The sequence below is a fragment of the Bos grunniens genome, chromosome 26 (assembly GCF_055505025.1).
Source record: "Bos grunniens cultivar Pamir isolate PY7600 chromosome 26, Bosgru_T2T1.0, whole genome shotgun sequence".
In the NCBI taxonomy this organism is placed as follows: Eukaryota; Metazoa; Chordata; class Mammalia; order Artiodactyla; family Bovidae; genus Bos; species Bos grunniens.
The window spans coordinates 19,643,583-19,671,477 of NC_141190.1; the positions used below are offsets into that span (position 1 = coordinate 19,643,583).

The window sequence follows — 27,895 nt, forward strand, 5'->3', positions numbered from 1 at the left end:
GACACTTGAGTTGCCCGCGGCCCGGCCTTCCACCCGGGGCAGAGTCATGGGCAGTCACCTGTTAACCCGGCAGAGGTCCTGCGCCTGCAGACCTCCAGAGTGATCACTGTGCTGCTCATTCTCTAGGGCTCCACTGTGCCAGGCGCTGTGCCGACCAGTCATGCAACCCCTCACGTGGGCCCCAGACGGGGAGCACTGAGGCTCAGACAAGTGTGTGTGTGTGTGCGCGTCTGTGCATGTGTGTTCCAAAGGGCTGTCCCCTACCCTGTGCTGTCCTGCTTCTCATTAAGGAATTCAATGTCCAGGATGAGCTGGGGGTGGGAATCCAAGTAAAGAGAGGGACTCAGGTCCAACTTCCTGTCCTTGCGGCTTGTAAGAGGGTAGATGCTCTATGCCTGCGGCAGGCTCAGGGATCCGCTGCCTGCAGGACCAGGGCCTCGGCAACACTGCAGGGGGAGGGGGGCCATCTGCCCTGGGACACCCAGAGAGCCCCGCGTCCTTGCCCAAATGCTTTAGCGCCATCCGCTTCACAGGCTTTCACAAAGCTGGCAAGGTTTGGGGGGCTAGTTCAGTTCTCTGTGATTCTGGAGTTTGCCTTTTTCTTTTGAAGGTCTGAACGTTTCTCTTGTGTGTTTTGGTACCTTTCTCATTTCCCAAGAATCCTCAAGGATTTAAAGAGCACATCTGTAAAAAGGTTCAGCTAAATGCTCACTCTCCTGTGGCCTGTCCTGAATTAGGGGCCCCTCTGCTCCCTGCCCACTGGTTAGACCATTCCCCATGCAGGATAAAAACACCTTAGGGGCTGGGAGTCTCTGTACACCTCTGACATCTGTCAGCCTTCCAGAAACCTGCTATTGGAAGTGCATTTCACAATTAGGAGAAAATATGGAAAATTGCCTCTGGGTAAGAGGGACTTCTGGGGACATTTCTACTCTCAACTCAGACACCCCTCCACACGCCAGGGAAAATTTACACTCCGTGTGTCTCTGCTAAAACACAAGTCAGGACCTCCTCCTCAGTGTTATTTATAATACCGAAAAACTAAAAAGACTGGTTAAACTGGACATGCCACATCACACAGTGGTTAAAAGGTAAGGGAAAACAGCAGGTGACAAGACGGAGGATCCTAAACAGTGGTGGGATCGAGGCTTTAGTCCTTCCCCTTTTGCTCTTGTATTGTCCACAATCATGTGGTAATCCCCATCGGTGAAATCAGGACATTGAGGAGGAAGGCAGTCCCCATTGCCTCCTGACTGTCCCTCACGGCCACCTTCTGAGGCCTTTAGCCCAAGGTGCGGTTCCAGTTTTTCCAGTACCCACGACCCCACACGCTGCTCACTTACAGGGAAAGAACAGTCCTTGCATGAGTTTCAGCTCTCACGCCATTTCAGCTCTGGCGTCATACGTGAGCCCTCGGCTCTACTGCGTCATGCTCGCTTTTGGCTTGCTTCCCTCCGTCCCAGCCGTGGCCTCTCAGCCCTGGCAGCGGGCGCGCCCAGGTCCCAGGCTCTGCCTGCCCCTTGTCCTTGGGCCTGTTTTCTGGTGGGGGCCGGGGGGACTTTAGAGCAGGGGCTGTACCCGGGGCAGTGCTCTCAATCCAGGGCACGCCAGGACCACCCCCCGCCCCGCCCGCCCCCTCCCCAGGAGGCTCTGAGAAACCTCACAGCCTGGGATCTGTGGGACTGAGTGACACGAACCTCTGGGGCAGGGCTGGGGCAGGAGCGGAGAACCAAGAAGGGAACAAAGAGGCCACCGAGAAAGGCCGGGGCTGGAACCACAATAACCGTGACCAGAATTTATTCGTGCCTGCCGCCATCCTGCAGCCCCACGACTGTCCTGACGGGGGCGCAGTCACACTGACTGTGGGGAGACAGGCTCAGAGGTGGGGGAGAGAGCCACAGCGTCCAGAGCCACAGCGAGCACACGGCAGAGCCAGAGCTCAACCCAGCCAGGGGAGCACCTTTCACGCGAGGAGGAGACGGCTTCCTGAGGTGCTCTCCCCACTCCAAGAAGAGCTGGGCACTTCCTGTCGGTCTCCTGGGGTAAACGGAGAGGCAGTTCCCAAAGTGGGGTGGCCCTGGGTCTAAGGTCACATCCACAGCTGCTCTAGCTAAGGAGACTGGCCTTCTTCTTTCTCCAGAAGGAAGGGTTTGGGGGTTTGCTTGTTACCCGCAATGGAGGTGGCTCTAAATGAGTTTCTTTAAGAAATCCTGGGGCTGCCCTGGAGACAGTACCATCCCCAGGGCCACTGTGGACAAGAGGAGGCTCTTGCCGTGGTGATGTCTGTGAGCCAGGTAGGCCTGGAGAACCAGGGGCACAGGCGGATGCACGGGGCAGCCCTCCTGGTCCTACAGCAGGTGGACACGGGAGGCCTCGCCCAGGCGCTGGGCCAGCTCGCCGGCCTGCTGCACCAGCACATCCGTGGGCACAACCGACAGGTGGAGGGCCAGCAGCTCGTGGCACCTGACAGCCTCGGCTGGGTGGCCCTTGCTGTAATACCGCAGGAGCTTCCTGGGGGAGAGAGGGGGAAGGAGGACAGGATTCACGAGGGAGACATGGCCATGAGGTCCCCTCACTGGACTCTAGCACCAGGCTGGAAAGGACTTCCTTGCTCCTTGCTGACTCCCCATTTTTGAGGCTCAGCCCCAGGCCGTCAGGGCCCACCCTCTGGAATCCCAACCCTGGATGGCAGGGCCCCAGCTATGGGGCCACAGAGCCAGCTAGGGAAGGTCCCAGGAGCCCAGCAGAGACAGCTGCAAATGCTGTCTCAGGGTGCAACAGGAGGGGAGGAACCCCAAGAGCACCCCTCTCTCTTCCTCTGACTGCCCGGCCGTGAGGAGCTTCTAACAAGGGGGGCTGGGCTCGGGGCGGGGGGCCAAGGAAACACTCCTGAAGGAGGGCTGCTGCCTCTGCTGAGACGGGCGCGTATCACCTGTCACCTGTCCCCCTGTCCCCAGCGGCCCTCCGGCTCGGCCTCACCTGTAGTAGTCCCCTCCCAGCATGCCGACGGGTGCTGAGTCATCAGACAGCACAGGCACCTCCATGATCTGGAGTTTGTGACCCTGGGGGAGGAGGAGAGCTTCTTGAGTGGGGAGGCGGTGGGCACGGCGGGAAGACCATGGGCCTGAGTCAGACACAGCGGGTCCGAGGCCCAGCTCAGCCCTGTTTAGCAAGTGCTTAGCGCTGGCAAAATGCACTGACCTCTTTCTACCCTGTCTTCTCACCTGTGAACTGGGGATAAGAATAAACTCCCAAGAATATTAGATGTGATGAACATAAAGTTCCTGGGGTCATGCCGGGCACCATGCTGGTAGCTCTCATTCCCACCAACCAGTGGACCTGGCTCAGTGTGAAGGATGGTGATTGGGGAGGTGTCAGTAAAAGCAAAGTGTGACCAAAGGCCAAGTCTCTCTCTGAAAGGACTGGGAATCCCAGGGAAGGACATGCCAGGGAAGCGACTCAGGCTCGGCTGGGCTCCCACCACGTGCCAGGCATCGTCATGGGGTTCCTGCAGTCCTGTGCCCACTGGGATGGTGAGGCCCGCCCATTACCCCATGGAGCCAAACACACACACAGAGAGCCTGTCTCTCCCTAGAGGCTGAGGTGACGCTCAGCTCCACGTCCTGGGCACCTCTGAGGAGGGCACAGGGCAAAGATGGGAGCCTGCAGGCCAGGAAGCCAAGCCTGGGTTCTGACGTCATCACTTAGGACCTCGGTGCCCTGGCCGTGGTGTTTGATCTCAGGGCATCAGTTCCTCCACCTGCAAAATGGGATCAGTGACACTTGTCCCAACCAACACATGGGCTGTGCAGGTGTGTGAGGCTGTGAGAGCAGCAAGATCCCAATAGCCACACTGCACCATGGAAAGGTTCGCCACGACCTCAGGCTGAGGGGAAGGAGGGCATGCTGCCAGGAGCAGAGACAGGGCATGCAAGGTGTGAGCAGCTTTGCTCAGGGCAGGTTGGTTAACTGCTCTCAGCCTCCATTTATCTGTCTCAGCAATGGGAGCAGGAAGCGAGGCCTTGTATCACACAAAGTGTGGGCTGAGCATCCTTGCTTGCGTGGGGCATGGAGGTCTGTTCATGTGTCACCAGGATGCCTCTTGAACAACAGTGTGAGTTTTTCAGAGAACTGGGGGCAGGGGTCACAGAGCCTGAGCGCAAAGGCGGACCTGAGCTCTGGGTCCCAGCCAGCTGGGCTTCGCTGTCAGTCCCACTGGTGTCAAGAAGAGTTGGAGAGACAGATTGAACAGAATCCAGGAGAAAGGGAGAATTTCAGGACTGCCCTGCCCAGGCCAGCCACACCCACCATGTCGTTCTCGAACCACAGGAAGTAGGAGCAGCAGAAGTCCCCCTCGCGGAACAGCAGCGTGGTGTAGCCCTTCTGCAGGTATCTGCGCGCCAGCTGGATGAGAGACCAGACCTGGGGAGAGGGGACAGTGCTTGTCTCTGCAGCCCGAGGGTGGCCCTTACCCCACGTCGGGGGCTGGGCTCGGGCTCTCAAATCCCAGTGAAGAAAAGCACTCAGAGGAGGAGCTCCTGGAGGGCCAGGGGCCTCTCCTGTTCCTCTTCCTCTTTGGTGCCTGGGCCCAGCTTTGGCTCAGAGCAGGAGCTTAGTAATAAACAGATGATGGATGGATGGATGGACTACCTATCCCTCTCATTACTGCAAGGACAAAATATATGTATCAACACTTTATGAATCTTTACTATATACACAAGCTATAAAGTAGCAAATTCATCTTTCAGGCCAGAACAGAGCCAGGGACACAAGCAGAGATGAGAGGGTAGCCCCCTGGAACTCTCCTGATGTTGAGGGCTCACATGGACCCCTCAGGGCTGAGGATCTCTGGCACGGCTCTATGCCAAGAAGGTGCTAGAAAAGTGTTTGAATGCACAGTGCCCTGGCCCTGGCACACCCTCTGCTCTGAGGTGAAGTCTGAACGAGGGCTCACCAAGGGCACTGATGGGAACAGTGACTGAGGGTCAACGTGCCTCAGGTCCTCTCTGCGAGGCTCTCCTCCCTGATTCAAGGACTTCCGCTGCTGCCTGTGAGCTGCCCGAAGGGAGCTGGCAGCAGAGGGCACCTCTGCCCCCACCCCCCACCTCCCAGGGCTGGCAAAGGCCTTCTGCACTCCAACCAAGACGCTTAGTGACAGGTGTACATGAGCCCCTCCCAAGCTGATCACACACAGCATCTAATTAAATGCAAACAAATAACATGGACTTGCTCTGTTTTTCAGGAAAGCAATTAGACAACGTATATCAGTAACCTTAAAAACAATTCCTCCCACTTGACTTCATAATTCCATTTCTGGGAATCCATATTGAGAAAATGATCTGAGATGAGGACAAGGATAAATACGTAGAGGTGTGTGCACCAGCATTATTTATGACAGAGTCTGCGAACAGTCTCAGTGTTCAACGCTGGGGAAACGGCTAAGTACATGGTGCTGCGTTCCCATGATGGACTGCCGTGGAGCCGGTGAGAATCATGTTGATAAAGAATTAATGACATGAGGAAATGCACCAGATACACAGTGAAGTAAAAATGCGGGAAACACATGCATATGCAGGATGACCTCAACCACAACAAACCGCACAGGAAAACGGCGGAGAGAAAGGCACCAAGACGAGCCCAACTACCCCGGACGGAGACGAGACGCTGGTGTGGACGGTCCCAGGAAATGCTCGACCAAGCCCAGCTACCTCCGGGGCCACTGCTGTGCATCACCGTGTGTGTGCATCTGTAACCTACGCGGTAACTCCACGACGTTACTGGTGTTCCCGTTCTCCTTTATAGAAGAGGCAACTGAAACTTAAGACTCCCTACCGCCCCGGGCCACACAGCTAGCGAGGGGCAGAGCTGGGTCTCCAGTGGGCTGTCAGCGACCTTGTTTGCACCATTATGATACATTTTACTTAGATATATAAAATACACATATATAATAATGTAAAATATATGTAACACGTATAATATATAGTAACATAATATGTATAATATACGTATAAAATACAGCTTTTTATAAACTGGCAGAGGCCTCCCCACCAAAAATACTAGTTTGCCATGAAGATGAATCAAAGAAAATAAAAGGAGCCCTGGAGACTGTTTCCTCTGTAGAAACCTCCTACTTTTACATTCTGATACTCAAACCCATTAACCTGTGTGTCCCCTTTCTGTCTTAGTGAACTCAACAAACCCTTCCTGGGCCCCGGCCATTCCCTCCCTGGCCTCACTACCCAGTGTTGCTCCAGGAACTTTAACACATCTGGGGAGGTGGCCCCACATGCTGGCTGGGGCCCTAGGGTGACAGAGACAGGACCGTTCTCTTAGGAGCCTACAAAGCTGGGTGTGGAGGTAGGAAGAATGCAGGAAGAGTTCCCATGGGGGTGCTTGGAGTTTCCCGGGGGCCCAAGCGCGGGGACTAGCCCTCCCAGGCAGGGTCAGGCACGCCTCGTCTGATGCGCAGGGAGCGTGCCTGGGCTGGGAAGAATGCAGGAAGAGTTCCCATGGGGGTGCTCGGAGTTTCCTGGGCGGGGGCCCAAGCGCGGGGACTAGCCCTCCCAGGCAGGGTCAGGCACGCCTCGTCTGACATGCGGGGAGGGTGCCTGGGCTGGGCCAGGTTACCTTGGTTTTGACGAAGGTGGCCAGGGGCCCCCGGCCCAGCTCCGATGAAGTCCTCTCACTGCTACTGAGGGAAGGGGCCACCATCTGACCAGTGGTGCGGTCCACGTAGATGAAATGCACCAGGCCTGGGAAGTCTTCCAGGAAGGTGAGGGGCTGAGTTAAGGTGCTTTTGAAGCCAGAACCAGGGAAGGAGCTCCTCCATCCACCGAGGCTTCCTTCAAGCGTCCCCCTCCCCTGCCCCATAGGTTTCCTTTTCAGCCACCCTACCCTCCCAGGACACTCTCTTTCCCAGGTCTCGCTTTCCCTTTGAACTCCCAATCCCAAGAAGGTCTAAGGTGCAAGTACAATGGATCTCTGGTTCTGGCACATTTAACGCCGGGAGTTCTGCTCCCAAGGAACACAGCATGTTTATGTTTTACCATCTTCATGCAGGATGAGTTTAAATGACACACGTGGTGAGGCCAGGGTGGGAGCAGAGCTACGGAGCTGAGGAGTGAGCCTCACTGGCCGCCACCCACATGCCTCGCCATAGTCCTCTTCATCTCTACGCCTCATCTTGGGCTGGAAGGCTCCATTTGAGAGGACAGGCAGCAGCAGGTGGCTGGCAAGGCCCTCTGTCACCGCTTCCACCTGCACGCTGAGGACTCAAGTCTCAGGAAATTTCAATACTGAAAAAACTGCTTCATATAAAGTTTCAGGGAAGATCAGTAATTGATAAAACTAGTTCTCTAATAAAAGGATACGTCTTAGAGATGGTTTTTTAAACAGGGACCAATTAACACCCTTACCGCAGGCCTTCTCCGAGCCTTCATATTCCTCTGTACTGTAGCATCTAAGGAGGGGGACACGGCCCCTCAAACCTACCTGAGCCCAGGCCCCTGCCCCTCCTGGAGACCCACTGCCACTTTGCTGGCTGGACATCTACACAGATGATCTCTATGAAGTAATCCTGGGACACCAGGGATTTCTGAAATTCCAGCCTCGGAGCATTCCTACTGATAGGACACCAACAGGACACTAAAGTCTCCTCACTTTCTTCAGCAAAAGGAAGCTGAGGTGCGAACTATGTGCTCTTTCCCTAAAGCTGCTGTCATTCAAGTGAGGGGCAGAGGAGGCAGCAGCCCAAGGGGCCTTCACGGCCAGCCCAGGGCCGGGCATCAGGATATGACACCATGGTGACGTTCCTCCTGCTCTTCACTAGCAGGAAGTCCTTCCAGTCCGCCAGCTTTTCTCTGTCGAGGGAGCAGGGGAGCAGGAGGGTGAGGCGTGCCCGGCTCCCGCCCTGGCTGCCAAGGGGTCACACCGCCACTTACTGCATGAGTGTCTGGACTTGGTCTTGCAGGTGTTGGGGCAGGTGGGGGCCCCCCTGGCCTGGGGCCACGGTTAGGAAGCTGAACCGATAGATGGCGCATAGCTGCCGCTTCACCTTCCTGCACGCCTGGAGCAGCCTGGGGGCCAGAGATGAACTGTCACAGAGGGAAGGATCCTGGAGGGCACAGCCAGGACGGCACCCCGTCCCTGTGGTCACCCTCCTCCTGGACTGATGGACACGGCTGATGAACTACACCCTGGCCCTCACTGAGCTGGGAGTCAGCTTCCACGTTCCCCTGACATGGGGCTCCGAGAAACTCAAATCTCCTCCAACCTCCTGGTTTATTTTATGGAAAAACAAGGCGCAGTGACTTGCCCAAGGTCACGCTGGGTCTGTGTGGAAGCTGGGTCTCTGCTAGTGGTGTCCGGTCCTCAGGCCCTGCTCCTCAACCTCTGTTTTCTCTGCCCCCAGCCTCCCCTCAGCATCGTGGGGGTTGGACCCGCCCTCCCAGGACCCCCTCTGTCCTCAGAAGCGCCTCCCTCCTGGGCTTGGAGGAAACCTGCCGTCTCGTCCAAACGATGCCCTCCTTGACCTCAGGGCCCACCACTCACTCCAAGGATGAGCCGGGCTCACTTTTGGAGAAGGCCTTGGTCTTGAACTCCAGCCAGGTTTTCTGTAAGCAGACAAGTGACAGGCGGCTTCCTGACAATGTTCCCACAGTGAGGTCCAGGGGGGCTCTGACATTGGGCTCTAGAAGGCTCCCCATCTCCATGCACAGCACATAGCTGCTGTCCACAGCCAGGCTGGGTCTCTGGCAGGGCCCCCAGCACGCTGCAGCCCACTGTACACCGCGGTCTAGTCACTCAGCAGGCTTTTCCTTAAAAAGCAACTTCTGGGTTTGAGCCCCAGGCTCTCGGCCTCACTGGCAGACACGTAAGCCAGTGCTGTCCAGCGGCAGGTCAGTGCCTCGAGGGCGGGCTGGATGCAGCCGAGGGCGGGGGTGCTGATCCCCTTCAGGGGTCTTTGCCTCCTGACACCTCACTGGGGCTGCCGGGCACCAAGAGACATGGGGCGCTGTGGACTGACTGGGCTTCAGTCACCTGCTCTGCCTCGTCTAATCCCCTGCTTAGTTTCAAACCAGTGCAAACTTCAGCCACAATGAATCTCAGTTCCTCAAACAGACCCAAGCCCTGCCAGCTTCCTGAACGGCCTCAGATCTCAGCCTAGGGTTCTCGTCTGGCGAGTTCCCTCCTAGGCTCCTGCCTGGATTGCACCTGGTCTCCTCCTCTGTCCATGTACTGTCCCTGTGTCTGGGCCTCACGACCCTATCTGGGCTCTAAGCCCCCCGTGGGTGGGACGGCCTCCCTGTGTCCTGCAGCCTGTGAGACCAGCCACGTGGTGAGGGGCACAGTGGGCAGGCCACTGGCCATTCCTGAGCCCTCGAGTTGGGCTCTGCCTCCACTGCTCACCCGTCCAGTAACTTTGGCCAAATCACCATCTATCTGAGTCCCTCCCTGGTTTCCTCACCTGAAACATGGGAGCTGGAACCTGTGTTCTGCCGAAGTTACACAAGAACGTTTAGGAAATATAAAGTGCACTGCTGAGTTGCGGGGGATCAGAGCACAGTCCTCTGGTGGGGTGGGGCAGAGGCCAGCCCCCTCCCCTTGAGCCTTGGCCCCTCAGGTGTGATGAGAACAGGCCTCCCCTCCCCAAGGTGGGACGTCCGGGGCCTGCGTCTCACCTGAAGTTCTTGCCCACCTCGATTCTTGACAAACTTGTCCATCCTCTGGCGGAGGTCCGCCATGATGGGGTGGGACCGCAAGGCACTCCCAGCCTCTTGCCCCTCCTTCAGCTTCTTCTCCAATTGAGAAAACCCATCCAGGAGCTGGTACAGGGCCAGGGCCAGGGCCGTGCTGGGGCACTGAGGGGAGAAGAGCAGGGCGGGGTGGACAGGGGTGGCCAGGGGGCAGGTGTGCAGGCCGGGATGGCCCCAGGGCAGGCGGGGGCGCTGATACCTTGGTCAGGAGCACCATGCTGATGCCCGGCCACAGGGGCAGGCAGTACATGGTGTGGGGCACCAGGGGGCAGTAGCTGTCTTTCACACTGGCGTCCAGGAAAATCCTTCTGGGGCCAGAGGGTCCTGGGGAGTGAGCGATCAGCGTCTGGAGGGTGTCTTCAGCCATCTGAAGAGGAAGAGGAGCTGTCAAGGGGAGGGGAGGGGCAGTCGTTGGGGGTCCTCCCCAGGCTGGGTCCCCCCGCAGCTGCCCACTTGCTGTCTCCCTCAGAACCTCGAGGGACAAACTATTCTAGCCCCCAAAATCCCAGTTCCTAAATGCTGGCCCTCTGCTGAGGCTCCCCTGGCAGCTCCCGTCCTGCTGTCTGTCTCTCTCTCTCAGGATCCTCAGAGCCCTTCTGCACAGCATCAGGACTGGATGCCACACAGGGGTGGTGGGTAGTAAAAAAGGGGAAGAGGAAGAAAGGAAAGTGGGAAAGGCAGACGGGGTGGCATGAGCTGGGGGGGAGGCTCCTCCCCAACTTCATGTACACAAAGGGTTTAAAGCCTGTTAACAACTGATCATTTGACCACCTTCCGGACCTCCGAAAGTCATTCTAAGGGTGCAAGTGAGGGCTTCCTGGACTAAATGAGAAAACTCTAGCCTCATGAGGGCTCTGGGTAAGAGTCTTCAGTGGGCAAAAGTGGAAAATTAAGGGAATCATTAGGGATGCCACAAAAGCTTCTTTGTAAGGAAGTCATGGTAGTCTTATGACGACAGCAAAGGACTGGACGCAACACACTGGTTGCTCCAAGAATTTGCTAAATAAATAATAACATAATGCAGGCGATGCACTCTGAACAGTCTCGTTAAAAACCACATTGCCAAGGACTGCCTCATCAATGGGAAATGCTCAAAACAAAAAATAATGCAGAGCATTAGGATTCAAATCAGGTAAAAGAAAAAATATATATGTTGTGTGTGTGTATAAATACACTTATAAAGTCATAGGAAAGCCTAGAAGGAAACACTCCAAAAGTGTTTAACAGTAGCTAACATCTGGGGTTGGGACTGAGTGGTTTTTATTCCTTTTCCATATTTTAATTCTGTTTTCCCCAATTTTTCTACAGTGAACATATTTACTCTCTTATTAAAAAAAAAATTAAAAATTAAGTTAGACTTTCACTCCCAAGAACAGTGAGAGTGGGGATTTCTCAGGAGTGGAGGCTGTGTGTCTGGGGGAGGGGGAGGTGGGAGGGAGAAGGCCACCCTCACTCACCACGCCTCACCCTACCCCGGCCTCCACCTCTGGGCTGAGCTCCGTTCCCTGCGCTGGCCGGACAGCCGTGAGACAGCACCAGGAAGACCGGCATGGCTGGAGCGTCACCCCAGGGGAAGCCCCCAGAGCCACCAGGGCCCACTGCAGCATCTCTGATCAGCTGGTACCCTGGCCAAGCGCCCTGGGCCCCCAGGAAAAACTCACCTGAATGTGGGGAGAGTCAGTAGGTGGGGTGCCCCCATCCAGCCAGATGGTGCTACCTGCAGACAGACCGTAGGTAATAACAGAACGACAGAAACAGTGGGAAAATGTGAACACTGGCCCAACAGCCTGCCAGCAGGGGACGATGGAAAAGAGGCCCTTCCCCACTGGCAGCTCAAAGCACCTCGCTGGGCACAGCACCTCAGTGTGAACAGGAGAGCCTTCCCCTTCTCATTCTACCCCAAGCTGGTGAGTGCAGGGCAAGCTCCCTCTGTGGTACCACAGCTAGGGCAGCCTGGGCTGGGGAAGAGAGGCACCCCTGCCCGCTCCCCCCTGCCCAAGCTGGCTGCCAGGCACGAGTTCCTCTCCCTGTACCTCGCAGTGGGGGGGCAGGTCCCTCAGACCCCTCCTCAGCCCCCCAATCCCCTCCTTGCTTCTGTCTTTTCTACCCCTTCGAGCCCCTCCCTGGCTGTAACAGTGCCTTTTCACTCTTTGCTCGGAGGCAGCAGAAACCGTCTATAGTTCCCCATTCATTTAGTCAATCAGCAAACTTTTACTGAAGCACCTACTGTGTGCTGGGAACTGAACTAGACTTCTTTTCCTAGGACAGCTCACAAAAACTACTGAAAAACTACTGAACCAAGTACGTATTTGAAATATTATAGCTTTGTACTAACAGTGTTCTCTTGTATATTTCACTGCAAATAACCACCATTTATAATCACGTTTCTTGGGGAAAGCCTGTATCCGTGTTTCAAACACCCGTCTTAAAATGGATGAAAGCAACTCAAGCTGTTTGTAAGCTGAGTTCTGTGCGCTGTGGAACAGGAATTGCTTACAGCTTTGAGGCATGAAAAAACTAACCACTGAGAGAAAGGGGTCGGGACGAGGAACAAGGGGAGGAAGCAGTGGGAAGAAAACCACTTCAGCTGTCACCCCAAAGTAGCGCTTTCTGATGTGCCTGGGCTCGTGGCAAGCTTACAGAGCCCAGGAGAGCTGCGACCTTGGCCCTGGAGAAGTGGACAAGCAGAGATGAGCTGCCACGTGGTCTCAGAGGTCCCAGGCTCCTTTTTTGTTTTGTTAATAATATTTCAAACATTTTGGTGTTTTTTTTTTTATTGTTTATCCACTTACTTTGGAAGTAAAATATAAACTATACAGATTGAATATTGATATTTTAAACCACTGTGCTGGAAAGAAACTTACTTAATTAGCTGATTACTTATTAACTACAAAAAAGAAACAGAAGGCAGGAGAGTACACACATGCGAGCTGAATTTTTAAATGAAATCAACTTTCATAAAAAGTTTTATGGATCAGTGAAGTGGCCTCAGTAGTCCTTGAATTCAAGCTGGAGCTGGCAAGACAGACAGAGGGGCTGCAGCAGACAGCGTCCTGGGCTCTAGGAATGTGGGTGTCTGTGCCTGGCCTCTTACAGGGCATTGGGATCCACTGACCCCTAAGATAGACTCCCAGGGCTACCAGTTGGCACCCAGCTCCTCCCCCTCACCATCCAGGGTCCCTCCTCCACTCTAGGTCTCACCTGAACTCTGCTCCCCAGGGGAAGGAGCTGGTGTGAAGTACTCCTCAGTCGGGGAGAAGCTGTCTGTCTCCTGGGAGGGAGAAGGGGCACCTGGGCTGAGGGCTCAGGGAGGTTCTCCCGGGGGCTCAGCCCTGGACCCTGCTCTCCCAGGAGAGGCAGACCTTCCCCTCCTCTTCCCTCCTGGTCCCCCCCGTGGTACAAAGCACATACGGTCCCCGCAGAATCCCTGGTCGGGTCTGCAGAACAGGAGCTCCAGGCCTGCTGCACGGGGATGCTCTGGCTGCGGCGGAGCCTCCGTGGGGAAGGCTGTGACAGGACAGGCCCGCGGATGCTGGTTAAAGCTGCTGACTGGCTTCTCTTCCTGCCAGCGCTTCATGGCACAGCCCTCGGGGGGGCTTGCCGGCCCCTGCGCCCACTCCACTGCACAGCCCCGAGTGTGCGCCATTGCTTCCCAGGGATGTTTCAGGTCTAGTCTTTCTCCAGAACCACAGAAATTCTACAAAGTCCAACAAACTGGCATCCCAATCACTGCCACTCTGCCACTGATGAGGAGGGTGGTGTGGCAACCAGGCTGGCCAGCACTTTCTAAGTGTTTCACTATGCCCTAGGCACTGCTGGGCTCCAAGTAACCCTGAGAAGTAGATGCCATGGTTGTCCCATTGCACAGATGAGGGAATTGAGGCTCCCATGGGTGAGTACTTGCACAGCAAACAGCTAAGTGGCGGAGCGGGGACTACGTGACTCCAGAAACCTATACTTTTAACCCTCTAATCCACCTGCCTTCTAGAATTCCCCTTACACCTGAAAGCAGGTAGAAAAGTCATGCCTAACCACACATTCAGGACTGAGACTCAGAAACCAGTCTCCCCAGCTGCCTGCCCAGCGCTCTCCAGACTGGCCATCTGAGTTGCCTTTCTGGTGGCCTCCCACTGCCCAGAGAGCTGCCCCGAGAGAGACCTGGGGGTCACTGTCCTCTGCCGTGCTCTCGCTGGGGTAGAGATCCTGCACCAGGAGGATGAGGGCCAGGAGGTCGGCTGGGCGCAGGGAGCTGGCGTTGTGGCTGTGGAGAGGACAGGAAGCCGGTCAGCACGTCTCCACTGCCCCTGCCCGCAGGTAACAGTGGATGGGAGCAGGCAAGTAAGGGGGTCTGGAGAGGGTCCCTGCCCTCCATAGTTTATAAAGGTGCCAGCTGACTTTATCCTCTTCTGAGAAAGACATGGAATATACAAAATTAACGAACTCATTCATTTTTAAAAATAAAACTTGGTTGTGCTGAAAAAAAAAAAAACCCATGACCAGTGGAAAACCACCAGGGACCAGGAACGGCATATCAGGAAACCCTAAGTTCAGACCCTGAGACAGTATTCCAGGAAGGAGTAATTCAGAGAGGGGAGTGAGCCGAGGGGGATGAAGAACTGAGAATCTAAGAATCAACACTTCCTAGAAGTGATGGGTCTGGAAGGTTTCCCTGGTCCAGGAGGTGGTGCTTTTCAGGAAGGGGTCGCAAGAAAGGGTGAATGTGAGGGGTCCTGGGGCTCACCTGGAGTAGAAAGCCAGCAACTTGGAGTGCACGAGCAGGAAGGCATGCAGGGCCTCCTCGCCAGCCCGCCCGGGGCTGGAGTTGATGGCCTGGACGACGTGCCGCTCCAGTGCCTCAATGCACAGCTCACAGAGCTGAGGGTGGATCAGCCGCTCCACAGCCTGGGCACGCAGACAGGGGGATGGAAGCCATGTCACCCCAATTCCTCCCGTCCCAGCCAAAGTCTAGTGATACATTCACTTGGGCCACAGTGAGCGCACACCATGTGCCAGACGCTTGGGAGCAGGGAGGCTCAGACCAACATAGGCTGTGCTCTTGAGGGGCTCAGTCTGTACCGGTGTAACAGGCTCCTGCGGGGTCTACATCTGCCGGGGGCGGATGCCCCTGACACACACTCATGGCTCACTCTCCTGTGCACCTGGCTGTTAATGGTGAGCTCATACTTGTTTGCTCTTCATTTGTCCTCTAACTCAGTGACTTTCAACTTGTAGTTCCCAAACCAGCATAACCAGCGTCACCTGGGAACTTGTTCAAAATGCAAATTATAGAGCCTCCCACCCTCAATGCCTACAGTGACTGAGAAAAGTGAAGCCCAGGAACCTAATAAGTCCTCTAGATGATTCTGATGCATACAAAGAGGAGAACCACTGACCTACAGAGCATCTGTCTACAACAGGGAGCAAGGGGGGTGGTACTGACGACCAGCCTACTCCTCAGATCTGTGCTTAAGTAGGAGCCGAGGCTCAGCGCACCTGTCACTGCTGGCCCGAGATGTAGTTTGCTGGTTGTAGGTTGGTACCATCATTTGCACTCAGGCAATCTTTAGTGCTGCTTACTTTTTACTATTTTCTACTCTAGTTTCAGCTCAGTATAATTTTGGGGAAGGGATCAGAGGCGAGGGAGCTAACTTCAGAAATTTCCATAATTTACTGAGAGCCCAAAAACTGCACTAAGAAATCTGTTTTACCCAAAGTCTAGCCATGTTATTATAGGGAGGCCCATCAGAGTGCCTAACGCACCACAAAGCCAGAAAGAGCAACCCTCTGAAATGCATGAGCCTGGGGACTGCTGGTGCCCTCACTCACTGGGCTGGGGGACAGACGTCAAAGCATGGTCTCAGTGCTGCCCAGCCCCCGCGGCCTGACACTTCCGTGGCCCCAGGACTCCCGCACCCAGCGTCACCTCTACGGCAAAGCACTGCTCTTGGTCCCGCAGGCGGCTGTAGGTCCACAGCAGGCTCTGGAAGCGCTCCCACACCTCCACACGCTGCTCCAAGTCCGGGGGCCGCAGCCTGGGACAGAGCAAGGGAGACCCACAGAAAAGTGGCATCCCCAGCTTCAACCAAAGGAGCAGTCTGAGCTCACTGTTAGAGCTGGGCAAGCTCCTGTGACAAACACCTGGGGGAAGCCCCATACCACACCTGGGGGAGCCACACAGCACACCTGGGAGGGCCACACAGCACACCTGGGGGAGTCACACTGCACACCTGGGGGAGTCACACTGCACACCTGGGGGGCCACACTGCACACCTGGGGGGCCACACAGCATACCTGGGGGAGTCACACAGCACACCTGGGGGGCCACATTGCACACCTGGGGGAGTCACACTGCACACCTGGGGGAGTCACACTGCACACCTGGGGGGCCACACTGCACACCTGGGGGAGTCACACTGCACACCTGGGGGAGTCACACAGCACACCTGGGGGGCCACACTGCACACCTGGGGGAGTCACACAGCACACCTGGGGGGCCACACAGCACACCTGGGGGAGTCACACTGCACACCTGGGGGGCCACACTGCACACCTGGGGGAGTCACACTGCACACCTGGGGGAGTCACACAGTACACCTGGGGGCCACACAGCACACCTGGGGGGCCACACAGCACACCTGGGGGAGTCACACTGCACACCTGGGGGAGTCACACAGCACACCTGGGGGGCCACACTGCACACCTGGGGGAGTCACACTGCACACCTGGGGGAGTCACACAGCACACCTGGGGGGCCACACTGCACACCTGGGGGAGTCACACAGCACACCTGGGGGGCCACACTGCACACCTGGGGGAGTCACACTGCACACCTGGGGGAGTCACACAGCACACCTGGGGGGCCACACTGCACACCTGGGGGAGTCACACAGCACACCTGGGGGGCCACACAGCACACCTGGGGGAGTCACACTGCACACCTGGGGGGCCACACTGCACACCTGGGGGAGTCACACTGCACACCTGGGGGAGTCACACAGTACACCTGGGGGCCACACAGCACACCTGGGGGGCCACACAGCACACCTGGGGGAGTCACACTGCACACCTGGGGGAGTCACACAGCACACCTGGGGGGCCACACTGCACACCTGGGGGAGTCACACTGCACACCTGGGGGAGTCACACAGCACACCTGGGGGGCCACACTGCACACCTGGGGGAGTCACACAGCACACCTGGGGGGCCACACTGCACACCTGGGGGAGTCACACTGCACACCTGGGGGAGTCACACTGCACACCTGGGGGAGTCACACAGTACACCTGGGGGAGTCGCAAAGTACACCTGGGGGGCCACACAGCACACCTGGGGGGGGCAAGTCACAATATACCTGGGGGGGCCACACAGCACACCTGGGGGAGCCACACAGCACACCTGGGGGAGCCACACAGCACACCTGGGGGAGTCACACAGTACACCTGGGGGAGTCACACTGCACACCTGGGGGAGTCACACAGCACACCTGGGGGAGCCACACAGCACACCTGGGGGAGTCACACAGCGCACCTGGGGGAGCCAAACAGCACACCCGGGGGGAGTCACACAGCACACCCGGGGGTAGTCACACAGCACACCCGGGGGGAGTCACACAGCACCCTGGGGGGAGCCACACAGCACACCTGGGGGAGTCACACAGCACACCTGGGGGGGGGGCAAGTCACACAATACACCTGGGGGGGCCACACAGCACACCTGGGGGAGCCACACAGCACACCTGGGGGAGTCACAGTACACCTGGGGGGCCACACAGCACACCTGGGGGAGTCACAGTACACCTGGGGGGCCACACAGCACACCTGGGGGGAGTCACAGTACACCTGGGGGGCCACACAGCACACCTGGGGGAGTCACAGTACACCTGGGGGGCCACACAGCACACCTGGGGGGCCACACAGTACACCTGGGGGGGCCACACAGCACACCTGGGGGAGTCACAGTACACCTGGGGGGCCACACAGCACACCTCCGGGGGGCAAGTCACACAATATACCTGGGGGGCCACACAGCACACCTGGGGGGCCACACAGCACACCTTGGGGGGAAGTCACATAATATACCTGGGGGACCCACACAACACACGTGGGGGAGCCACACCACAACTGGGGGACCCACACACAGTTGGGGTGCATCTGGCTGTGCTCTTGCCATGGAGCAGAGTGGGACGGGGGTGGAACCGGGAGGCGGGTGCCTGAGCAACTCACCTCACTTCTCAGCCTCTCGCTCACACATACATGACAAATGCCAGCGAGAGAGACCCAGGGAGGTGCCAGGAAGCAGCAGGGGCAGAGTGGGACCAGCAGCTTCACCAAGGCCTCGAGAGGGGCTCAGCACAGTACCCCAGGACTCACTCCTTTCGGATGAGCTGTCCATCCACAGTCACCAGCCCAAAGTGCACCTCGAACAGGTACTTGAGCACGCACAGCTTCTGCCGCAGGTCCCCTTCGCCCTCTGTGCGGTCTCCGTTGATGGCGATGAATAGGCATTCTCCAAACTGCAGGCACAGAAATCAGCTGATGTCAGCCAGCCCCCGGGACAGAGATGGGAGAGGGGGCGGGGGGCGGTCAGATCCCAGGGGATTTTGCTAAGATGCAGCATCTGCCTTCTAAAGGAGTCTGAGGTTCAAGATGAGGAAGAGGCGTGTGGACCGTCCAAGGAACCAAGGGGCAGAGGAACGTGGGCCCCAGGGAGGCACACTCACCAGGTGAAGGACATACAGGTAGTTGCCATTTTCCGTCGAGAAGCAGGTGTATGTGTCCGAGAGCTTCTCCAGCATGGTCATAGAGGAGATGATGACCGGGGCCAGGAGGGTGCTAAGCTGGTCCTCCAGGGCGGGAGGCTGCAAGCGGGGGCAGAGAACAACACTGCTCAGGGGGCCAGACACAGGGGCCGAAGGAATGGACAAGACCCAGAACTTGGCGTCAAGGGCTCCGCAGTTCTAGGCACACCCAGGAGGCTGTCACTGTCCTGACAGGGAGACCCCAAATCTTGGGTCAGGAAGACTGGGAAAGGTCAGGCACCTAATTGCATTGTTCAGGCCTGAATTCTGGAAGGAAAGGTAAGGAATTAGGCCACGCCTCCACAGAGGAAGCCGACTCTAAGAAAGTTTGACATGTGCACCAAAGTCCGGGCCCCCTGTCACAGTAAGTCTCCTTTAGGGAAAGTATCCTAAGGAAAACAATCAGAAACGGGGCAGCGATACAGGAGCAAAATGCTCCCCGCCGCATCATTTATAGCAGAAGAAACTGGAGAGAATGTCAATGTCCAGTACCAGGGAAGAGTTAAATATACAGCAGTACATCTGAACGAAGGGAAGATACAAAGCACTTAAGACATCAGAGCACTTCAGTGAGGTGGAGAATTCCTACGATACAGAGTAATGTTTTTAAAAGAAGGGTGTGAACGCTCTGTACATTCAAGTACACAGGAAAAACTAATTATTGAAAAACATTTAAAAATTCAACATCATTAAAGTGATTGCTTCTGAACAGGAGGATCAGGAATGATTTCGCCCCCTAGTTTTTATATCTTTCTGTACTTTCCTAGTTTGGTGGCAAGCATGCCTTTTCTTTTATAATCTCTTCCCTCATCCATTCTCCCTGCCTTCCAAATAAAGAACAGAACAAACAGACAAAACCAAAAAGAAACTGGACGGATGTGCTGAAGATCTGTGAGTGAAAATGGGATAAGGTCAGGGCGAATGGTAATAAGTCAAGTTCTTGACACAAGAATGAACAGGTACAAGGGCACAGCTGACTTTCCCCATGCTGATCTCAGGAGCCTTGACCGAAACAGGGAGGAAGCAGAGTCCTAGTTTTCACTTGGATACAAGGCGCTGAGTAAGACCTGGCCTTGAAAAGAAAAACAGGCAAGCAGCCAGGGGTACTGTGCGGCACTTGAAATATGAGGGGACTACGGCACGTGGGGCGTAATTTCCTCCCACAGACTTGACATTCAGGAACCCAGGCCTGTGTCCACCATTGTAGGGGCTGCCAGTCACCTTCAGTAGGTCCCAGCTCAGGTGGCTCCTCTCCTGACCATCCCTAGACCCACCCCACCCCAGCCTGCCCCGTCCCACACTCTGGTTAAAAAAAAACCCACGGTGTTTTTTTGCCATCTGGTTCATCTTTATCCTCTAAATTCTGTGAGTGCAGGGTCATGTTGCTACATTCACTGCTTTGGCCCCAAGAGGCTGGCAAATAGTGGATTCTTGATTAGTATTTGTTGAATAAATATCCCTTCACATGGGCAAATGCTGGTTGAATTATTCATGTACCATAATTTTCTGGAACTGTCATGAATCAATTACATTAATAGAAATGTGACTTAAAAACCTAGATGGTGTACAGAAACTCATTTTAAAAGCAGTAGCTTTCACTAGGTGTACAGGTGTGACAAGAATTGTTTTGGTGGGGTGGCGGGGGGAATGATAATCTTTGGTGTAGCTAGGGTGTAAAGAGAATTCTCCTGTATTATTGATATGTGGTGTGGTTATAAAGTGGTACAATATCTTTGAATGGCTTTTGAATCAATGATTCTTTTTTAGGAATTTATCCTAAGGAAATAATGAGATGTGGGATAAAATTCAAGCACAAATGTTCCCAACAGTAATAGCTATAGCAAACTAGAAGCAATATACATGTCAAGTACTGGAGAAATGGCTAAATAAATGATGCTATATTTATTCATACACTGAATATAATGTTTCCATTAAGATTTATGCTTTTGACAATATTTAACAAAATGGAATAATGCTTTTGCTATAATGGCAACTGAAAAAAAACCCAGGAATTAAAACTGTAACTGTGGTATGAGCTCAACTATTTGTAAAAGATACAGACCCAAAGAAAATATATTGAAGAGCTAATAGCTCGAGGTAGAAGAATTATGGGTCATTTAAAAACTATTTCTCTGTTACTTCCCAAATTTCCTACAATTAAGTCATGTTATTTACAGGACCAGGGGAAAAAGTGTTGTATCCAAGAGAAATAAAACTTTGAAGACCTTTTTTCTTTATGCCAGTCATTTAGGAACTGAAAAATCGGAATTTGTCCCTTTCTGAGGTTTTTAATAAAGAGGCAGAGAAACACTATCAAATCGTTTGCCTCTTAAATTTTTCAGTTCAGTTCAGTTCAGTTCAGTCGCTCAGTTGTGTCCGACTCTTTGCGACCCCATGAACTGCAGCACGCCAGGCCTCCCCCTGTCCATCACCAACTCCCGGAGTTCACTCAAGCTCACGTCCATCGAGTCGGTGATGCCATTTTTAGACCATATTGATGCAATGGTTTAAGAACTAATATACTTAGAAATTCTTAATTTAAAAATTATGTATATTGACTACTAAAAAATAAAGGCGCCTAACAGATAGACCTGTTTTTAGCTTAAATAAAATCACTTAAATGTCTATGATCTCTGATACGCTGTATTACTCCTAAAGAGCATCAGCGATGCTGAGGTCAGTTAACTTGCTGACACGGCACTAGTTGAGCTGATGACCAGGCCCACTGGACCAGGAAGGACACTGAGAGGCAACCAGCCTGTGTGGCCGCAGAAATGCAAGGACTCTCTGCTGGATCCTCAGTAAAAAAGTGTTCAATCCAAAATTAATCTGGAAAAAAATTTCAAAATGAATTATTCCTTTAGAATGTACAGTAGAACTTATCTAAGTGAAAAGGACAACTATCTTCGAGTCGTCACATTAAAGTGTTAAACTAGATATCTATATGCAAAGAAATAAACTTCAATCTATACACTACATACAAAAATTCAAAGTGCATCGTCAGACCTAATATAAAACCTAAAACTGAAAAAAAAAACAAACAACCTAAAACTAGAAAACTTCCAGGAGAAAATATGGGGAAAATTCTTTGTGATCTTGGATTGGGCAAAGGCTTCTTAGATATGACACCAAGAGTATGATCCATAAAAGCAACAAGTGGATAACATGGAGTTATCATATTAAAAATATCTGTTTTGAAAGATATTGTGCAGTAGATATGAAGACAAGACACAGACTGGAAGAAAATATCTGCACAACACGTATCCACTAACTTTCAAAACTTGGTAAGAATAATAAGAAACAATCAATGCAATAAAAAATAGGCCAAGGACCCGAAGAGACACTTCATTAATGAAGATATAAAGATGGAAAATAAGCACATGACAAGGTGCTCAAAATCTCATGGGGTGAGGGTGGGGCACAGCCCTCCAGAGCACCAAGGGCTAACCTCTGAGGACATGTGGGTGCGAGAGGTGCAGACACATGCGGCCTTGTTCGCCGTTCCGGCCGCCAGGGCCAGTGGTCAGGCTCCCTGACTCCTGACAGTGCTGCGCTAGCCCCCCGTCCGACCCTCCTGCCCTGCACTCACCTTCTCGCCCTCATTCTCTGTCTGTCCAAACTTCAGGTGCAGACTCTCTTCAAACTCCTCATCTGTCCAGTAGAAGAGGACCTCCGCACTCTCTGTGGCCACCAAGACGCACTTCATCTGCCAAGGAGAAGTGAGGTCAAGGTCACCTCCAGCCCCACACCCACAGACTCAGCCTGAGGAATGAAAAAAATTATAATCCCAGCAAATGCCTACTGGATTTTACTGTGTGCGGGCACTACCACGAGGGCCTTCCTGGTGTTACCTCGCAGCACCCTCACAACAAAGCAGGAGTCTTCAGTTACTCCTATTTTTAACTCAGCAGTGGCCACAGGACTGGAAAAGCTCAGTTTTCATTCCAATCCCAAAGAAAGGCAATGCCAAAGAATGCTCAAACTACCGCATAATTGCACTCATCTCACACGCTAGGAAAGTAATGCTCAAAATTCTCCAAGCCAGGCTTTAGCAATACATGAACTGTGAACTTCCAGATGTTCAAGCTAGTTTTAGAAAAGGCAGAGGAACCAGAGATCAAATTGCCAACATCCGCTGGATCATCTAAAAAGCAAGAGAGTTCCAGAAAAACATCTATTTCTGCTTTATTGACTATGCCAAAGCCTTTGACTGTGTGGATCACAATAAACTGTGGGAAATTCTGAAAGAGATGGGAACACCAGACCACCTGACCTGCCTCTTGAGAAACCTGTATGCAGGTCAGGAAGCAATGGTTAGAAATGGACATGGAACAACAGACTGGCTCCAAATAGGAAAAGGAGTACGTCAAGGCTGTATATTGTTACCCTGTTTATTTAACTTATATGCAGAGTACGTCATGAGAAACGCTGGGCTGGAAGAAGCACAAGCTGGAATCAAGATTGCCAGGAGAAATACCAGTAACCTCAGATATGCAGATGACACCACCCTTATGGCAGAAAGTGAAGAACTAAGGAGCCTCTTGATGAAAGTGAAAGTGGAGAGTGAAAAACTTGGCTTAAAGCTCAACATTCAATCAGAAACTAAGATCATGGCATCTGGTCGCATCACTTCATGGCAAATAGACGGGGAAACAGTGGAAACAGTGGCTGACTTTATTTTTTGGGGCTCCAAATTCACTGCAGATGGTGAATGCAGCCATGAAATTAAAAGACGCTTACTCCTTGGAAGCAAAGTTATGACCAACCTAGACAGCATATTAAAAAGCAAAGACATTACTTTGTCAGCAAATCTCAGTCTAGTCAAGGCTATGGTTTTTCCAGTAGTCATGTATGGATGTGAGAACTGGACTATAAAGAAAGCTGAGCACCAAAGAACTGATGCTTTTGAACTGTGGTCTTGGAGAAGACTCTTGAGATCCCTTGGACTGCAAGGAGATCCAACCGGTCCATCCTAAAGGAGATCAGTCCTGGGTGTTCATTGGAAGGACTGATGTTGAAGCTGAAACTCCAATACTTTGGCCACCTGATGCGAAGAGCTGACTCATTTGAAAAGACCCTGGTGCTGGGAAAGATTGAAGGCAGGAGGAGAAGGGGATGACAGAGGATGAGATGGTTGGATGGCACCACTGACTCAATGGACATGAGTTTGAGTAGACTCCCGGAGTTGGTGATGGACAGGGAGGCCTGGCGTGCTGAGGTTCATGGGGTCGCAAAGAGTCAGACACGACTGAGTAACTGAACTGAACTGAAAACCAAGGCTGAGCTCTTTCCTGTGTTATCCTGGCTCTCTAAACACAGCATCAGACACACTACCAGCCCACTGGGATCAAGCGTAAAGAAGGACCCAGCTTGTGATCTGGACATGGGGTCGACTGCACGAGGGAGGCAGGCAGTCAAGGCCTGGTCTGGAACACTGGGCAGCTAGTGCACCTCGCTCTGGGCAGCCCAGTACTTCCACTCAAGTCAAAAACAGCTCCAGAGTACCAGCTCCAAAGCCCACAGGCAGTGGGCTCAGCATTACGGGAGTCTCAGTCACAAGTTCCTCCTGCCCTGGGGGACACAGAGGCTGCGTGACCTTGGCCACAGTTCTTCTCACCCCTGCTTAGCTGCTGCTTCCTCAGCCACCTCCACCAGTATCCTCTGCCCTTTCAGACCTCGTTCCCCATCACCCACACATGTTCCCTCTCTGCAACACACAATGCTTGATTATGTAAAATGTGTTTTCTTATTCACCATGGTAGATTTTTAATCCACAGCTTCCTACTCTGGGCCTTGGCCCCCTGAAGTACAGCAAGACATTGACCTTCTCAACTCCTGGGGCAGCCTGACCACGTCTGGTGAAGCCGGAGCTCTCGGGCCAGCTGCTTGCCCCAGGCAGGGGCTTCAGACCTTCTCCTGTACCTCAGCATGTCACACGGACACGAGCACATTACACGCGTGGTAAGACATGACAGTGATGAGGAAGCCCCACTCTTAACTCTTCCACGGATGGACATCCAGTTTCCTCAGAAGGACCATTATATCTCGAGGTCTCAGACTCAGTTACGCTCTTCAGGATCCCCTAGGTGACCAGCTTGGTGGTACTTGCTGCTGCTGCTGCTAAGTCACTTCAGTCATGTCCGACTCTGTGTGACTCCATAGACGGCAGCCCACCAGGCTCCCCGTCCCTGGGACTCTCCAGGCAAGAACACTGGAGTGGGTTGCCATTTCCTTCTCCGATGCATGAAAGTGAAAAGTGAAAAGTGAAGTCGCTCAGTCGTGTCCGACTCTTAGTGACCACATGGACTGCAGCCTACCAGGCTCCTCCACCCATGGGATTTTCCAGGCAAGAGTATTGGAGTGGGTTGCCAATGCCTTCTCCAGGTTCCTACTGAGTACCTCCCTAATCACCAGTTGGATTATCAACTTTAACTCAGAGCACCTAGCTTCATAGTGTTTCTAGCACAGTGAAAAAAAGAGAATGTAGCCTACTCCCATGGAATTGCTACACACAAAGCAGAGACCAGGACAGCAATGGAGCGTGAAAGGGAAGGTTGCTGCATGAGGGCAGGTGGGCCCGGAAGAGGCTGCCCTGGGACTCCCAGGTGAGCCTGGCAAGGTTCAGGACTTGAGGGGCTGGCCTGGTGGGAAGGGAGTGCGTGCACTGGAGAACAGTGGGCTGTAGAATGAAGTCTATGAACAACAGAGAGTCCTTGTAGGCTGGTAAGGGTATGTGTCGTGGATGGGTGGGGCCAAGGTTATGGAGGCCAGTTGTCCTGGTGTGGGCTAATGTGGGTCCACTCTTTGCTGAAGGCCAAAGCAGGAAGCTGGGAGGGATTGGGGGCAGGAGGAGAAGGGGACAACAGAGGATGAGATGGCTGGATGGCATCACCGACTTGATGGACATGAGTCTAAGTGAACTCCGGGAGTTCGTGATGGACAGGGAGGCCTGGTGTGCTGCAATTCATGGGGTCGCAAAGAGTCGGACACGACTGAGCGACTGAACTGAACTGAACTGAGAGGAGGAAGGGGCTGATTCAGGAGGTGTAGCTTAGAGGTTTGGTAGGCAGTGATGGGGTTTCCCAGGTGGAATAGTGGTAAAGAATCCACCTGCCAATGGAGGAGAGGTGGGTTTGATCCCTGGGTCAGGAAGATCCCCTAGAGATAGAAAAGGCAACCCACGCCAGTATTCTTGCCTGGGAAATCCCATGGACAGAGGAGCCTGGTGAGCTACAGTCCATGAGGTCGCAAAAGAGTCGGACATGACTTAGCAACTAAACAACAGCAACGGGCTGTGATGATCACCTAGATGTCAGGGAGGGAGAGCAGAACAGGCAAAGGTGACATGAGGATGCAGGCTGGGGCAGGCAGGGGGCGGGGCTGGGGCAGGCAGGGGGCGGGGCTGACAGCTCTGCAGAGCCTGAGAGAGCTCAGTCCTCTGCCTGCCTCACCCTGTCCACCTCCCATAGTCCGAGGAGCCCCAGGGCGGGTGCCGCCTACCTGCATCTCAGGCAGGATCACCTACCGTGGCAAGGAGCACAGCAGAGCTTCCTGACAGCTGAAGGCTCAGAAAGGGCTGCAGGAGACAGCCTCGGTGACCAGCTCATGGAGAACAGCACAGCATTCCACGACCTGGTTAAAACGGGGGGGAGGGGGAGGGGGGCTAAGAGTAAGCAGAGGCTCTCATTTCAACTGTTGCCCGTTCCGGGGAGTGGACAAGATGGTGGAGGGCTGAGTGGTCAAAGGCCTCTCTCTGGCTCTTGGGCAGCCTGCTCAGAACACACTCCCCACTGCCAGGCGTCCCTGTGCTCCACATACTGCTCACCCCTGCCTTCCCACAATGGAGAACATGGACCCAGCAGGCACAGTCCTTTGGACATAGCCGGTGGCCACAAATGGTAATTCTCACCTACTGTTTCCTCCTGAGCACTCTCACTTCCCTGTGGGTCACTCTGAACCATGGTGTGGTCAGCAAGCCTACCCTGAGCACCCCCAGGGAGCCTGCTATGAGTGACTAATATTAGGCAATAGCACAGCACATCCCAGGGAGACAGAGATGCAGTCCTGGAAGACAGGAGATATCCCAAGATGATGCAGTGAATGGCAGTAAACCAACACAACAGGCACAGGAGACCTGGTTCTCCTTGGCTTTGCCAAGGCACTTACACCTCTCTGGGCTCAACCTCTGGCTCCATCTCCCTCCAGGGTTCTAGTGAGTCAGGGAGCAACCAGGCAGTCACATCCTTAGCAAACCACTTTCTTACAAGGTGTGTGCTCAATCATGTCCTACACTTTGCAACCCTATGGACTGTAGCCCACCAGGCTCCTCTGTCCATGCTATTTCCCATGCAGGAATACTGGAATGGATTGCCATTTCCTTCTCCGAGGGATCTTTCCCACCCAGGGATTGAACCCACATCTCCTGTGTCTCCTGCACTGGCAGGCAGAGTCTTAACCACTGGGCCACCTGGAAAGCTCTTCTTACACAGAGAGGTGAGGTGGGGGTGTCACTATTCTTATGTCCCAGCTCCCCTCCTCAAAAACAGGGTGAACTAAACTAGTTCCAGAACCACTCATATTTCGATGATAAAAAGCAGGAACAATATAAAGCTTTAGCTTAATCAGGAAGCCAAACATTGCAAGCAAACAGAAGGCAAGAAAGGGCTGTTAAGGGCTCAGCATCTTGTGCAACATGAGACTTCACTACTACGTCACTGGCATGACTGACCTTAACGCCGTCTTCCCATTAACATGGAAATCCTCTTTAGTGGACATTAAGTTCTACTTTTATTTCAAAAGGTCTGTTGGAAAGAGAACCTCACTGGTGTTATTTTGTGGCTTCCCTGCTCTCTGCTCTAAGGAGGGAACACAGGACTCAGTGAAGCTTTAGATGGAGCAGGGGCAACTTGGGGAACCTCTCTGCCCCTTCTCTCCGCCCGCCCCCCGACTCATTTTCACCATTCTCCCTGTAAACTGCCCCTGTGACCGCCGCCCCTGAAGGGCCGGAGGACGCAGGAGTAGGACCTGTCCACTGGCAGCCTGCTTGTTTGCCTGGCACTTCACAGTTTATGCAGCAGTTTCACCCCCCAATTCCCCGAACCTCAGAGTGGCAACCGCCCCATTTCGTGGCAGCAGAAACTTTGATTACCAGAAGTGAAGTGACCCGCCACGTTCCCACGCCGGGTGGGTGAAGCTGGCGGTGGGGACCCCTCTACTTCCGGGAGGGCCGTGCCGGGGTCCCGGAGGGGGCCCCGCCGCCTACCGAGGCCCTCGGGCTGTGCGTACCTAGTCGTAGCCAAACACCTACCAGCCTGCCAGGAGTCCGCGCCGCGCTTCCGGGTGT

The 27,895-nt window shown here is 54.0% G+C and overlaps 1 protein-coding gene across 16 annotated transcripts; it reads right to left on the minus strand.

Moving 5' to 3' along the window:
* Positions 1-1,769: 1,769 nt before the first annotated feature.
* HPS1 (HPS1 biogenesis of lysosomal organelles complex 3 subunit 1) lies at positions 1,770-27,895 on the minus strand. Of its 16 annotated transcripts, none has more exons than XR_015155345.1 (20): positions 27,860-27,895; positions 26,078-26,184; positions 22,142-22,258; positions 18,475-18,612; positions 18,125-18,267; positions 15,679-15,787; positions 14,497-14,657; positions 13,914-14,016; positions 13,167-13,262; positions 12,957-13,026; positions 11,417-11,472; positions 9,955-10,122; positions 9,681-9,860; positions 8,551-8,612; positions 7,941-8,093; positions 7,794-7,859; positions 5,273-6,772; positions 4,309-4,422; positions 2,980-3,062; positions 1,770-2,511 (listed from the first exon to the last, which is right to left on the minus strand). XR_015155345.1 is itself a non-coding variant. In XM_086377694.1 (20 exons), the coding sequence occupies exons 3-20, from the start codon at positions 22,256-22,258 to the stop codon at positions 2,349-2,351; spliced, it is 2,109 nt and encodes a 702-aa protein (XP_086233820.1). In that variant the 5' UTR covers positions 26,078-26,184; positions 27,860-27,895; the 3' UTR covers positions 1,770-2,348. The 16 variants fall into 16 exon arrangements, 15 of the variants coding, with proteins under 15 accessions (XP_086233820.1, XP_086233815.1, XP_086233821.1 ...); XM_086377694.1 differs by having other exon boundaries at positions 6,628-6,772; positions 7,941-8,075; XM_086377689.1 differs by having other exon boundaries at positions 6,628-6,772.

Coding starts and splice junctions, on each gene's coding strand:
- HPS1 (XM_086377693.1), bottom strand. CDS start 22,258: ATGAAGTGCGTCTTGGTGGCCACAGAGAGTGCGGAGGTCCTCTTCTAC. Junction 15,788..18,124: donor GGACAGCTCATCCGAAAGGA/GTGAGTCCTGGG, acceptor GCTCTGTCCCAG/GCTGCGGCCCCCGGACTTGG. Junction 3,063..4,308: donor TGTGGTTCGAGAACGACATG/GTGGGTGTGGCT, acceptor CTCCTCCCCCAG/GGTCACAAACTCCAGATCAT.